We start from the raw sequence: 15,648 nt of genomic DNA on the forward strand, positions 1-15,648 counted from the left end.
ACTACATGTTCCCCAAAAGCCATCTGTATAACATGCTTAACAGCGCTATCTTCCTCTTTTAATTTGCAATCTTTAAATTTGACCTCTTAAATGACGAGCATGCATACAGTTGATTGAATGACTAAGTCCTTTTTTTTTGGAAAATCATTGTTTGATGCCAGACATTCATGCCTATAGTGAGATGAAGCTGCTTAGAAATATCCATCCATTTGCCGGACGACTTTATCCTCACGAGGGTTGTGGGTCGGTTAGGAATCATGTACTGTAGTTAATTTCATTTAAAACTGTGCTGTCCATTCCAATGAAAGGAAGGATACTGCTTTTCATCTTTCCTTGGTTAAGTAAATGTCTACATTCCAAAAAAGCCCTCTATGTGCTTATGATTGTTTCTATTTCATGTTGGTGTTTGAGTGTTTGTAAACACCAATATATGGCTGACAGTGCATCTCAACTGTCAATCTCCGTTTTCTTTGTGTGTGTGTGTGTGTGTGCGCCTGTGCCTGAAGCTCGCTCGTAATTACATTTTGGCTCTATACCCAAAGCAAAATAAATAAATAAATAAATCATTTAAATCAACAAAGTGGCTGCTCGTGACTTGCAACACTCATAATTTTGTGTGCTGTTACTCAAGTCAAGGTACCACTGTGTTAAAAATAGACTTTAAACTCATTATTTTCTTTCCTCTTCGCCCTATTCAGGAGTCATCACAGTGATTTTTCATCTTCTATCTTACTTTTCTCTGCATTGACTGCAGTTATCTGTCTTTCCTCCCAACATCAAGAAATCTCTTTGGTCTTCCTCTTCGCCACTGGTTTCACTCCAGATCACACAACAGGATTATCGCTCAGGATAATATTTCAGAGATGTCAGTGAATTGGGTCTCTGCTGACTTTGAACATAAGGGTGCAAAAACGTTGAAATTTGTTAGAGTGAAAAGAGTGTCCAGAAGTCATTTTCCATCTCAGGGTAATCCTAAAAAGTCGATTTAAAGATGGTTTCTCTATCGGGCGAGTGATCATTTTGTCTAATCATGATATGTTTGTCTCAATCAGCATGTCATAAAAAAAACATAGCAACTGCACACTTTTAACTATTTTGTCTCCAATGAGGTGCACCGTGCAGCCCCACTTGCGTTCACACGGCAATTTCTGCGGCCGTGCAATATGATAATAAGCGTCATAATACGGAAATCAAACATGCACATGTTCCTTTTCCCCGCCTTGTTTGTAACATATCGAAAAAACATGGTTTATACCTCTCCAGACAAATCAACTCTGTGGTCTATCAGACTGCCAGAGACCAGACTGCCAGAAAGTCAGTGTAAAATTTACACACACACAAAAAAAAAATTCTAATATTTGTGTTTTAGAAAAAGTTTTTACACTTACCTGGTCTCTGATGCCGCAGTTCTAATATTACCATTTCAAAAATCAACAATTAAAAACCTGTCACGCTGTATATGCAAAAATAGAACATGTTCAACTTTGAATCTATGACTGGTATGACCATTTCATTTATTTTGCTTTAATAAGCAATACATCTCCACCTGTCAGGAATGTATTAGACAGGAATGTGTCTGGATCCTCCAAATTTCAACGTTGCCTTCCTGAAAATGCTTAGCAAGTTGTCCAATGCAAGGCCGCCCAAAGCCGTATGTATTATTTAACATTTATAGTTACAAATGGCACATTTACGAGGCTTTTACAATTTCATTTGGGACTACCGATTTTCTAAAAGCGAAAAGTGAACTTATTCAGGACAAGCATAACAATGACCTCGGAGATAAAGTCAGGTGGTAAATCAATTACATGGATAATATACAGTATTCGCCAGCCTCTGCCAATGATCTTTGTTAAGTGTGTATCATTGAAATATCTTTGAAGCTAAAAAGTCCTTGGCTGAGATTTACACTGACAGTGTGTGAAATGAGCACGGCCACTCACTCGGCCTACTTCCAATTTCCCATGATGACATGAAAAGATTTTCTTTGTGAATACATCCAGACGTGCTTGTATCACATAACGTCATCCTAAAAATAAAAAAAGCAAGAGTCTTTATTTTGTGCGTGCCTCTGTCAGCTCTGGGATTTGTTCGTTTTGCATTTTTTCATTAACAATGCAGCGACCTAATGCCTTTGTACCTGTATGTCCATGCGCACGAGGACCAGAAGCTTCCAAACGCCGCTTCTTTGTTTGTGTTTGTGTCTGCTTTTGTAGAAAGAGACCCAAATTAGAAATGTGTACCGTACATGTGTAGCATGCTTGAGTAAAGAGGAACCAGATCAATGGAATTGTAACATGAGACAACAAAGCAAAGGCGTGATAAGTCGGTGAGGGGAAATTTCTCCTTGAACAACTCAGCTACTGTACCTTCATCCAACTCATGGAACACTTCAGGGTTTTTATGTGCTGTTTTACGGACGACAAGTCCCAAAGGAATTTAAGTTGCTTTAGCTTGTTTTCAAAAATCCTTTTAAATGGAAAATAAAGTTCAAGTCTTGCTGTCATTGAAATAGTTAATAGTAATTGCAAAATTATTTGCATTGAAACTGAGCGGGATGCCCTTTCTCCATTTTTGGGGTCAGTCCATTTTCTCATTAATATTCAAGAAGTAAATACATTTTGCTCTGGCACTCTGTTCTCCTTAATTTGACGAGGGAAATAGCTTTCCTTTGATTGCTTATTTCCTGATATGCTGGTTTCTCACTGCTACAGTGTCTCTTCACTTGTGTTGACTCAATTGAAAAAGAAAATGTATTCCTGATTGGTATTTAATATCATTACAAGCCATTGTAACATTGCGCACATTATGTACACTAACACTGCACTTAAATATCAGAAAAAAATACTGTCGTGACGATTCAATGAAATGTATTGCACATAAAAACTGAATATAAACATGACCTAAATCAAAGTTTAAAAATAAGGATTCAGATTCAGAAAACTTTATTTATCCCTGTGGGGCAATTCGAAATTGAATGAAATGTTCTAAGTTAAATACGTCTGAACTGTACTGCAACAGTGATTCTGTGGCATACCACTAGAGGGAGTACGTTCCGTTAGTGGTAATAGTACCACACTGAGAATCAGTCCTTGTCTCGACAGAAGGCAATACAAATACAACAAACATAACCATACTAATTAAGAAAAAAAGACAATTTTGTCAGAGTAGGCAACTTAATATTTGTTTGGTAAAATGTATTAAGTTTGCCTTCATAGCTCTTCACTGAACACTGTATACCTAAGGCTGATATGAGAAAAAAAACCCCTGTAAAATTCAGACAATTAAAGCTGTGGTTGACCATTTCTTTCATTAAAGCAACCTTTAGCCTTATGGATAACGTCCAGAACAAAACTATATATATATATATATATATATACCCTTTTTTTTACGTCGATACTTGATGTCTTTTTAGTTCTCACTGAAGTATCCTGCAGTGTGCTGTACTGTTCTTTGCATTCATGAAAGGAAATACATAATAATTAAAATAAATGAAAAACCAGTGTTAGATTGTTTGATTACTCAGTGTGTGCTTTGATGATTGAGCTTTTTTTTTTTGAGAGGGTGTAGTTGATTCAAAGTCAATAGCTGACATTTAATTTAAGAGCCCAGGCATCTCAGATGAATTTATCCACCCCCTCTCAGTTCTCTCAACTTTGCTCATTTTTCTCTCTTGTATGCAAGGCCATTTTCAAATGGCACTTGTTTCATCTACACCGTATGTGCTCTTTAAATGCGAATGCGGACAGGTTTCCATGGGAACTGCAGCTGGTCATCTTTGACAACACAAGATCTGATCATTCCTAGCAGGAGAAAAAAGAGAAAATTAGCCATGAGTGGTCTGTGCTCCCCTAACAACACTTGGTTGCATGTAGCAATTCCGAAATGAATTTCACCACATAATTACATTATGTTCATTGTGTATCGTAATATACAACAAACTCTGAATAAGCACCTCGCAAAAACAGCAGTGGGAAAAATGAACATCCTTGTCCTGTTGCAGAGCCCATTTTCAGGGCTGATTTACATGCCAAGTTAAGTCTTGTGTGGCAAGTCCCTCAGGGTACATTTCCACTCTTGACCAGCTGTCCACTGCCGCATTTGCAGCATGCTTGAACATGCTGATTCTAAATGAACCCCGAGTTACGAACATCCCTGTCTCAGAGGTGATAAATATGGTAGCAACGATAACCATCTAAAATGTTGCCACAGCAGGTCCGTGAACCGTTTCATGCTGACTAGCAAACAGTGTGCGTGCAAAACATATACTCGTCAATATAATCCGTCCTTACATTTCTTTCCATTTTTTTCAGGGAAGACTTGAAACCAAACTAGCAGAATTGCTGCCACACTTGTACCTGGGAGCCTCTGACCCATATATGACCATGTGTTGTGTGTGTGTGTGTGTGTCCCACTTTTCTGCCTATGTCCTCAACCTCATCTTGCAAGTGACAGCTTGTGTGATATAACATATTGTAGTGCATGCACCCATCTTTAATAGTGGCAGGTGTGTGCTGACTAACTGACTATAAGACAGTGTGCACACTTGTGCAAGTATTTTTATTTCCCCTTCTCTTTTTGGTTTGAGTTGTCCAGGTTGGATGCCACATTAATGGTCTTAAATGTTTTGAAAGGATTTATCTTGGTCTTTTTTTTTTTTTTAAATATCACAAACCTTGGCATTTGAACTTGGGTGTCTAGACCTTTTAGATCTCCCGTATTGTCCGATCATGGTGGTTTTATGAAGCACTGAAGTGCAGGGTGTCGTCCATTTTAGCCAACACATCTCTTTACCTTACACATCTTGCTCTCATTTCTTACCTCACTCCCCCGGTGCAGACGATGACTGTTTTAATGTTCGCCGTCTTTTCTCCTGGTGTCACATTTTCTTCTTATATGTTTCCCACCCTCTGTTTTTTTTTTTATCCCTCCTCCTCTCCGCCTCGCTGCTCCCACACACGCATGCAGATGCACACACACTTTCTCTCCATCTCCCCTCTCCCCCCCCCCCCCCCTCCATCCTCTTGTATTCACCAGCGACGGCAGCCAGCAGCCTCTCTCTCGCTGAGCTTTTAGCTCCTCTGTATTTGACTAATTAGCCTTGAGGTGCTGTTGAAGATCATCATGTTCATCTCGACGACCTAGCAGCGGACCGTGGACAGATACATAGGCTGAGAGGGTGCAGGGTATCGGGCGCGGGCAAGAAGCTCACTGTTCACTCTGAGCCTCTCGGGACTTTTCAGTGATCAAGAGGCTGAAGTGAGAAGAGGTTGTGCTTCGAGAGAGACCAGAGACGGAACCACAGAATGGACCGCTGGGGCAAATCCTGCTAGAGAGGGGGGACTTGAAAGTGGCCCTTGTGACAGCTTGAAGCAACCAGAGGTGTAAGGTGAGTTTGTTTTTTGTTTTTGTAGACCAGTTGGGTTATGAACCACCACTTGTTGGATTGCAAGTTCATGTGTATTTTGTATGACTTCAATTGGTGAAAAAGATGTGCCAATGTTATTATCTGGAAGCCCGCACGCATGTGCTTGCGCATGAATGCACACCAGTGAGATAGGGAACTGGTTCTTTTGTGCCCAAAGGAAGCCGATGGAAGCGCATCAATGTGAAAGACACGGACAGCAGCACCAGAGACAATCAGTCACGCCAGCTTTATGCTTGATGGCATCTCTTGCTTGAGATGATGGAGACCTAAAAAAAAAGCCATCTTGTGCATTTCCAGTGCAACTTCATGAGTGTGTGTGTCAATCCACCATCATTTGTGGTGCCTTTGGCTTGGCAACATTTTTAGAACAGCTGTGCATGGCACAATTAAGCATACTGTATTTCCTCATATGGTGGTTTAGCTTTTACTCTTGAGGAGTACCAGGCATCTGTTTATGGTAAGGTATTTCTTAAGAGGCAGGTTTTCCATGTGCACAACTGTAATTACGCACATATTAAAATGTACACTACATACAATGAAATCCCTCATTAAATACAAACTCATTTGAAATGTATATTACATGTACTATAACCGTAGATGTCTGTCTTATGGTTTGTGACATGACATTTTCTAGCGCGTTGCTTTGTTTGTGTGTTTATCCCAAATTAAATCCACCTTCAAAGTTTTCTCCTGAACTCGGGCGCTTATTTGCAACGCATAGCGGTATCACTTCAAAGAAAAGGTAAATCCTGTACAGCCATCTTGATCGCTCACTGTTTAATTTGGAAATTAATTGGGGCCATTACTACCCAGCTCTACTATTTGAGGAAACATAATTACCTCAGATTGCAACCGCCAATCAACCCCCCCTGATTGCAATTGTCATTAGGAGGGTATTTATTGCAGGTCAAATTGTCGCTTGGTTTCTCGGTTGCTCCTGCAAAGTGGCAAGCAAGCGTCTGCACATGCTGTATAATCATTGCAAGTTCTTACCTCATAGGTGCGTTGAATGCTGTTCAAATTGTTAAAGTCTTAATGAGCTGAGGCGCAGCTAATAGTGAGTAAAGTAATAATGAATTCGTATCTCCCTTGAGACAGACTGAACTGCAGGGGAAAGGGAGGCATGTAAGCATAAGATCAGATAGCATGAATAAGGATCCCATACCTAGTGTCTTTCCTGCGAGTACAGTATAGAGTTTATTCATGCATAGAGCACAATTATGAAACCTGCGACTTGGCAAAAGTGAAGCCTGGAAGTCTGTGTGACCCGACCATCGTGTTCTGCTTCGCCCATTCAGAGTCCGACATAAATTGGTTTTCATACCTGAAAGGAATGTTCCCCGCTGTAACCATAAGATAGCTGATTCTTCCGATGCGAAATGTGACGCAGTCCCGCGAGAAGTGGTTCACCTGCTTTTGTGAAACCACCTCGATTCAACTGGTTCTAAGCAAACCCTGTCACAAAGCTAGATAGAATCGCGAATGGCTTGTCTTCATAAAACATTCAGTAAGTGTTTGATGTTACCCAAATGAGGCCATCGTCTGATAGGAACTCTTCGAAAGACTTTTGTTGCTCAACAAGAGCAATCAATGAGAACAGACCTCAGTCAACCTGCAAAGTCAACAAATGAACAGGTACAACCTAGAATCTCGACAGATAAAAGGATGGGCCATTATATCCGTGCTCAGCATTTTCCACTGCTCCTCTTGCGTCGCTTTTGGGTGCTTGGTCCACCTCTGAGAGGATGCTGGAAACTGCTGAATTCACTCACCTGTGAACAAATTAGTTGTCACAAGACAACCAAGAGCAACAAAACAAAACAAGGGTCTCGAGGTTTAACTTCTAAGTGTGTGGTTGTTGGTAGATAAGGAGTTGAAGTTCAGCAAAGGGAACACTGAGCGGAAAAAACCCAAACCAAAAAACAAAAAAAACCCAACAACAATCCAGCAAAGTGAAGACTGTGACGTACACTGCAGCATTTTGATGAAAGGCAGAGCAACAGTAAACAAACATTATCGTGTGTTATTGAATTGCTTTAATTTCTACCCTTTTATCCAAATTAGCTGAACCCATAAATGACATGCAATGCATCAGCATACGGTATTGCCTCGGCATACTCGGAACAACAAATACGAGTAGTGTTTGTTTTTGTCAATACAACAGTGAACAGTGAAGTTGCGAATAGTGTCGTCAATTTCCATCCCAAAAACAGGAACCCTAAAAAAAGAGAATTGCACAAACGACCATTTGGTGATATACTGTACACGAGTCTACTGAAAAGAGAAATTAACTTGAGACGAGCCGAGAACCTTGAATTGCAATGTTCATTCACTCCTATCTTTGGCATCCAGGTGCTCCGTGCTTTGTAATCGTCCTTTCCCAGCGGTAGCTAAAATCGATCGGGGCAAAGGCTGACAAGGCTGCGGAAGATATCCACTCTCTAAAGTTGTCATTCGTGGAGATAAGCTAATACACTTAATATGTGAGGAGGCAAAAACAATCTAGAGCACTGACATATTCCTGATGGCCTTTTGATAAAAAGATGATTTTCAAGTTCTGTGATCTTCGAGATGCAAACATTGTGCTATCAGACTGTAGCGCAATCCCTTTTCTTTTCAAAGGTGAGACTGTCCCTTTTTATGTGAGAAACTCCTCCATTTTTCAAAGATGGCCTTCCTCTTGCTGCCGCCTATTTATCCTTTTGTTCCACTTAGAGGTACCTCTTGCAAGTGGCACAGTTTCCTCTCAACTTTTACCGATTTATCTGGCTATTATTTCCCGCTGCTGAGCCTGCCTGCGAGGGTTCAATCTCTCTCCCCCACAATCTGCATCACAATTTTTTTTGTCTCTTATCTCTTTCTAAAAGGCTTTTGTTTTTTGATCAGAACTTCTGTACTTTCACTATTACCTGTGCTTGCCCCCAGTGTAGTTTTATGTGCTGTACATGTGTAAATGGGTGTACGTGAAAATATACTAGACATATTATTAGATTCTATTATGAGAAATGAACACTAATTCAAAAGCCGTATCCAAAGGGGGGGGGGGGGGGGTGAAATGGGCTACCAACAGTGTATCAGTCCATTTATTAGCACCCATATACATAGCTGGTCTTGATGTCCATCTGGGAAAATGTTCTGTGAACAGATAAAGCACAAATGTAGTGTGTGTATGGTAATGCATATCTGTGGTTTTATTGTATCTATTTATTTAGCTGTCTGAATTTTCCCTCCGGGGATCATTCAAGGATCATCTGGTCTTGGACGTGTGCTACCCTCTGTAAGACAACTTGGTTTGGGTGGCAGCATATTGGGTTCTTGATAACAATACTGATCGTCAGCATGCATGCAGAGCACGCAGGAGAGCCTGAGAAGGAAATAATAGAATGTTTTACACGAGGCCTGATGTCAATCATACACAGTCTTTCGAAAAGATTCCATTGAAAAGAAATCATGCAAATATTGAACAAGATCAAATGGCTGTCAGCTGATTTACCATAAAGTTCAGACCATCAGGCAATATCCCCCCCCCCCCCCCGCATCTTTTTTTGTAGCCCCTGCGGGTTAAACAAGGATGTGCTTTATTTGCGGATTTTCCCAACCCTAGGAGTTTTCTTGTTTATTTTTAACCTCTCTTCAAACTCACACAAATTGTGTTTACTTTTCATGAATCTTTCTATGAGCTTCATGTTGAAGTGTCAACTCTTCACGGCTTTCAGTCGAATCCACACGCATGGAAGCATGCAGATTGGTAGCTATTCATATCTGCAAGCGCCCACCCTCGTTTTGCTGAAAGCACAACGTTATTTTTGTTCTGCATTGTTTGTTGTGCTTCAAGCAGTTTTAAAAATTATTTTCCACTTGTTTTTATCTCTTTCCACTTGGTGCTTTTTGTTTTCTCTTATGTCTGACCCCCCTGAATGTTTATTATTTAGTTTGGCAGCTCGCTTGATTTTGGGATGAAAATCAGCACCTCCAAATCTGAAACCATGGTCCTCAGTCGGAAAAGGGTGGAGTGCCCCCTCCGGGTCGGGGAGGAGATCTTGCCCCAAGTGGAGGAGTTCAAGTATCTCGGGGTCTTGTTCACGAGTGGGGGCAAGGGGGAGCGGGAGATCGACAGGCGGATCGGTGCAGCGTCTGCTGTGATGCGGACGTTGTATCGGTCTGTCGTGGTGAAGAAGGAGCTGAGCCAAAGGGCGAAGCTCTCAATTTACCGGTCGATCTACGTCCCAACCCTCATCTATGGTCACGAGCTATGGGTCGTGACCGAAAGAACGAGATCCCGGATACAAGCGGCCGAAATGAGTTTTCTCCGCAGGGTGTCCGGGCTCTCCCTTAGAGATAAGGTGAGAAGCTCGGTCATCCGGGAGGGGCTCAGAGTCGAGCCGCTTCTCCTCCACATCGAGAGGAGCCAGATGAGGTGGCTTGGGCATCTGATTCGGATGCCTCCTGAGCGCCTCCCTGGTGAGGTGTTCCGGGCATGTCCCACCGGGAGGAGACCCCGGGGAAGACCCAGGACACGCTGGAGAGACTATGTCACCCAGCTGGCCTGGGAACGTCTCGGGATCCCCCGGGGAGAGCTGGAAGAAGTAGCTAGGGAGAGGGAAGTCTGGGCTTCCCTGCTAAAGCTGTTGCCCCCGCGACCCGGCCCCGGATAAGCGGTAGATGATGGATGGATGGATGAGCTCGCTAACAGTTCTCCAAATGACAGGCTGCATGTTCTTGCCTATCCCCATAACATTTTAGTCTCAGTATAGCGTTGGTTGAAACAATGAAAGCTTTACTGGTGGCGTGAAATTTCTTTGTAATCCTTTTTTGGCTCATCCACAGACCTCTAGTCTTACACCTTAAGAGCTTGTTGCCACGTGAACCGGGCTAATTACCTTTAAACTTTTGAATTTACCGTCTATGAATGTCTTCAAAACTGTCTGAATGTGCACCTCTAATCCACCGCTATACCCATCACCCAACGGGAAGTTAAAAAATAAGAATTTCAAGATTGTGGGGGGAAAAAACATCGTCAACTAAATTGTCCTTTACGCTAAGAAAATGTCTGCTAGCTTCATGTTAACACAAAATGGGAAATTTGATCGATGGGCTAATGTTGAATGCCGTTGCTATCGTAGCAATAATGAAATCCATACGATTTAAGCATAAATGCATAAATCGGTAACACATAACTCAACTCAACTGTATTTATAGAGCACTTTCAGACAGCCATCGCTGCATGCAAAGTGCTGTAGATGGAGCAACTGACATATATAAAAATAAATAACAAATAGAACATACGAAAGTGCTAGAGATTTAGCTTTAGTTTATCATTGATTAACTGTGTCACATTACTGCACCACTAAGGTGTGCAAATTACAGAGGGAGGCACACTCGTATTTTTATGTACAATAGATGCGGCTCATTATCCAGTGCACTCAATTGTCCCAATTTTACGGTACCGATAAATTGCTGTGGACGCAAATAGTGAAGAATCGTGCCTTTGATACTCTCCCGTGAAGAATGGTGCCTTTGATACTCTACCGGGCCCCATTTTCGACTCCTGCGTCAGAAACGACGATTTTTAATGAATGAAATGTAAAATTAGTTGAGAATCAATCATCCCTTATTTTGACGGTTTAGTGGTTCAATCATTGGCTCATTTGACTCACACGAAACGAATCAAGTGAACTGAAGCTTTTTCCAATGACCTTTACAGATGATTGACACACGGCTGGTGGCCCAGAGGCGAGAGATGAAACTTCTCGGTGACGGCAGCTATCAGAAGACCAGCACCTACATTGTGCCCTGCTTCCTCTTTGTGGAGGTGAGACACTGGAAGTGGGTCACTTTTGACCTATTTACCTATCGACCGACATACCACATTTTAGTCTATGTTACATAAAATTATATGCCATGCGCATAACGAGCTCGGCAAAACAGTTTGCACCCGTCTTCTTAAATCTAACTCCTGATAAGTCGCAAGAGCATGCCAGCTGGTCCTAATTAGGGATGCACGACGTGGGATGGGTGAGACGCCACGTTCTTCGCTGAGATGTTGTTTAATGCTGTAAGATCACAGTGCTTGAGAACATTATGAGAATTCATAATCATGTGGGTAAAATTGTAGCTCACATCTTTTGCAATTTGAGAGTAATATGAATGATTTTGTTGAACGATGTCGGAACTGACTTGCATATCCTGGAACATCCAGTGGATTTCTTGTAATTTAGTTCAGAAAAGGTGCAAATATCCTGGTGGATACAGTGTCTCAGGATGTAAGAATTATGTGCCTGATTGTACCTTCACAGAATGTGATTTGAATTTCTTTCTTCCCAATTTTGAAAATTACTGAGACTTTGAAGGTAAGTAAGCGTGTTTTTTCTTTTCTTTTTTTCTTTTCTTTTCTTTTTTTTTAGATTCAATTGCTGCTCGAGATGTGCTTTACCTTCAGCTGTCACAAATGAATATGCCCATTCACAAACTAGGTTAATTTAAAAATAATAAAGTGCTTGGAAATTATTTGCTATTGGCCAAATTATAGTCTAGCAGTCCGTCACTGCCGTGGGAAGGTGTACACTTTCCACCACTGCCTTGAAGCATAAGCACGGGTTGGGGGGACCTTAGACCTGCATGGAAAAAAAAATCTGTGGTAGCTATGACCTCTTCAGATATCTTGCTCGGAGAGGAGCGGAGAGTAGATACAGATGAAGGTAAGTAACCTACAATGAGCGATTTTCAAATTATAGTATAAAATATCAGATGACCTGAATGAAAACCTGAAACTACTTTTTTTTGTACATTGAAGAGGGAGGGGCTTGTCTTTCTTATTCAGAAAAAAAAGAGTGGCGATATGACTTCAGTCAACAGGAAATTTTGTGCTGCCAGAAAAGCACGCGACGGCGCACCTTTTTGCTCTTAGCACCATGGAGGAATGGGACCCTTAAATTATTCGTGAGAAATGCTGGTAAATGAGGAACAATTTTTCTTGAGCTACATTACTAGATATTTGATCCAAAAATGAGACGCATTTTAAAAAGTAATCCATCCGTATCTGATGGACAAATGAATCATTTGCATATTTTTGTTCTCTTGATTTCTTCCGCTTGGTTTCACGTTTCTTTCTTCCGTCGTTTCACACACTTTTTAAGGCGGATTAAAGCAACAATGGGCAGCAGTTGGGAAAATGACAAAATTAGCTTGATTTGAATTCAGTCCGCTGACTCCCATAAGATGTGATTGATTCGATTACATTAGCCAAGCTGGAAATGATCACAGAAAACCACTGACAAGTTGCATCTGGTAGACTCTATTACAGCTGCCATGCAGTATTTTCTTTTTTTTTAACATAACTGCAGTGTTAGATTTTTAGAATATTTAGTGTTTTAAAATGTAACTATACATTTAAAACTATTTGAAAAGATGAACTGTATCAGTAGGCTGCGAAGAGGTTGTCCCATGGAGTTGTGCATGTCAGAAATCATTGAGGCAAGCTCTCTGAATGATGCAGGCGACATGTGTCGTCTTAATTGTCATCCAAGTATAACAATTAATAAAGATGAGTGTCTGTTTCATCGCTGTATGATACTTCTTTGCCACATTTTCCATTTGTGGTTCTAACACTGAACATCTCACTTTGCTATCACAAAGTGCCAATGCAAGTTGTAGGGATAATCTTCAACGTGCTCACCTCTCGTGATGAGATTTTTGTGCTACTTTTGAGGCATATTTTTCCCTTCTGGCTCCTAATTAATACATAACAGAAAATGTAATGCAAATGTTCTACTGTACTTGGTTTCAAGCCTGTGTAATATCAGCAAGGAATCTTGGCTGTAATGTCAATGGTTTGCATTTTGGCTGGAAGCATCGTCATGGCAACGGATGCCGAACTCCTAACTTGTTCCAGAATGTTTTTTTTTTTTTTTAAGATAACAAAAGCGAAGCTGTCCTAGTTGTTATGGGTATTTGGCTGGAAGGACACTGAGGAGGTGTGAGAATAAGTTTTCAGGCATTCACTTTGATATGATCCCAGACAAGCATCACAGATTCCCTGCAGAAGGAACTGCTTTGGGATTGCTGACCTTTATTTACCAAATGGAGAACTGCAATCTGCTTTGATTGTGTGTGTGCAGTGATGTTAATAATCCGGAGAATGAATGCTGTCTATAGCCAATTAGTCTAGGGGAATTTGACATGTCATATGTTTTTAAACTGGGAGGGGGGCCCAATATGAACCACTTCCTTTCGTGAGGGGAAACCCCATCTGTGGCTGAATTAACCTTGACGAATGTCATCCTCAAGTCTTCCTACCACTTTGTTCTCTGATGACGTTCCTAGTCATTTGAATTAGGTGAGGAGAGAAACATCCAAAACAAGCAGGATAAGGGCACTTGAGGAATGGACTTAGTCACCCCCGGCTCTACACTTCCCTCCGTCTGTGCTCCTTCTCGTCACCAGCAAAAACACAATAAACAGATGGGTTCAGATATACTTAATATATTAAATCACAGGATCTCCCAAAGTCACAACAATTCACAATACCAACTGCTGAGAACCGCATCAAGACGATGAAGAAGAATGAGAACAGACCCATCCACATTCTATGCCCCTTATAGAGTCACAAGTGCACTGCAGTCTATCCTGGCTGACTTTAAGGTCAGAGACGGTGTCCAGCCTGGACTGAATACATAAAAAGTACAGCAGTAGCGAGCGCTAAACTTGGCCTCACATAACCAAGATTACGTGATCATGATGCTGAAACACACGGTTCGTCGCTGCTGGCTGAAATAAGGTCTTGCGGATCACAAATTTGGATGTTCAAAATGTAGAAATGGTCCGGAAAGTGTTGGTTGAACTCCAAATTTTAGTTTCCACGTAATTGATTTTGAGGTTCCACTTTAGAAACCTCCACCCCCACCTGTTTCATTGTATGAGCTCATCTCTGCGTGTCTTTTGTGCTGCATCCAACACATTAATAGCTTCATTGTGCAATGCGACACACCTTTGGTACAGCCGCACAAATATCCCACAATCCCCACAGGTTCAGCCAACATCTTAAGCTTGCTTTTATTTCTCTCCTTGTTCTCTCACATGAGCTTATTTTTGACATGCTTTGGAGATAAAAGGATTTTTCAAGCTTTTTTTTTTTCATGCAACACTTCGATGATGTCCCTCTCATTGTCGGTTATTCTCTCTGACAGCCTGTCAACCTCTCCAAGATCCAGCAAGTGTCATTGCTCTCCAGCACTCATTGCCTTGAGTAATAATGTATACGAATTGGAGCTCTCCATTACCACCCCCTTGCCTTTTCTCCTCACTAAAAGTTGTGGCGAAGACCCTATCTTCGCCCTCACGCTTCCTTTCTTGTTGTATTATATTTTCAATTTCCTCCCATCTCTCGGCATGACATCCTGCGCCCCGTCATGGGCCAGCAGACCTTGCCTTTCCTTGAAGCTTGTCCTCATGCCTACCTTATCGAGCTGCAACATATATTGCGAAAATCTCATATCATGCCACGTGTGATAAATCAATACTGTCATATGGAATTGCGATAATATCGATTTTGCAATATTAACCCTGTCATGCATCCTGTAACCTGATGACATCATAAGCTGCCCACTGTAGTAACCACTGTCCCTGAAAGGGTTTTAAACACCCATATCACTTTTTTTTCTCCCCCTCCCAAACCTCATGTTTCGCAAATCTCAGGTTAGGTTTGTTATGAGCATCTCTTCTTTTGACCTGGAAGCAATGCTGTTGTGGCCAATACAAAAAGTAATTAAGAGAAAGATATTTTTCTTTGTGCCCCCTTGTTAATGTTGAAGCAACATGCTGTAACATAGCTTACCCCTCAGGGCGCTCAGTCCTTTGTTGTTACATTACCATCTCATTACCTATTTCGTATTTCTCTTCCTACAATGCAATGTTGTTGCTGACTGCGTCCCTTTTCAGCAGTTTCCTACGGTAGCTCTTTCTACAATCTGCCGTCTGCTGCTCTACCTTTCCGTATATCTGCGTGTTTATGGCTTTGTTCCTTATCGTGTTTCAAGGCTGGCCTGCCACCATCTTAGATAGCACATTTTATCTTGTGCTCAAACTTCTCAAGTTTGAAGCTTCTTCTTTATTCTCACTGAGTCATCATTTTCTTTCCATTTCCTCGTCCTTGTAGATTGGAGTGTGAGAGCCTGCCTTTTCCCTTTCCTTCAGCACTTTCAAAATGCATGAATATTTTCTGA

The 15,648-nt window shown here is 41.4% G+C and overlaps 1 protein-coding gene across 3 annotated transcripts in view; it reads left to right on the forward strand.

Annotated features, from left to right (window-relative positions):
- The first annotated feature begins 4,998 nt into the window (after window positions 1-4,998).
- Window positions 4,999-15,648, forward strand: part of plppr2b (phospholipid phosphatase related 2b) — a 39,935-nt gene continuing 29,285 nt past the window's right edge. For 2 of the 3 annotated variants that reach the window (XM_052084689.1, XM_052084688.1), the window contains exons 1-2: window positions 5,000-5,389; window positions 11,133-11,240. In XM_052084689.1, the coding sequence (XP_051940649.1) occupies window positions 11,133-11,240 (108 nt within the window). In that variant the 5' untranslated portion in view covers window positions 5,000-5,389. Of the gene's footprint in view, window positions 5,390-11,132; window positions 11,241-15,648 lie in introns of all 3 variants that reach the window. The other variant, XM_052084692.1, reaches the window with a different exon arrangement.

This window comes from Hippocampus zosterae, chromosome 13, assembly GCF_025434085.1.
Source record: "Hippocampus zosterae strain Florida chromosome 13, ASM2543408v3, whole genome shotgun sequence".
Lineage (NCBI taxonomy): Eukaryota > Metazoa > Chordata > Actinopteri > Syngnathiformes > Syngnathidae > Hippocampus > Hippocampus zosterae.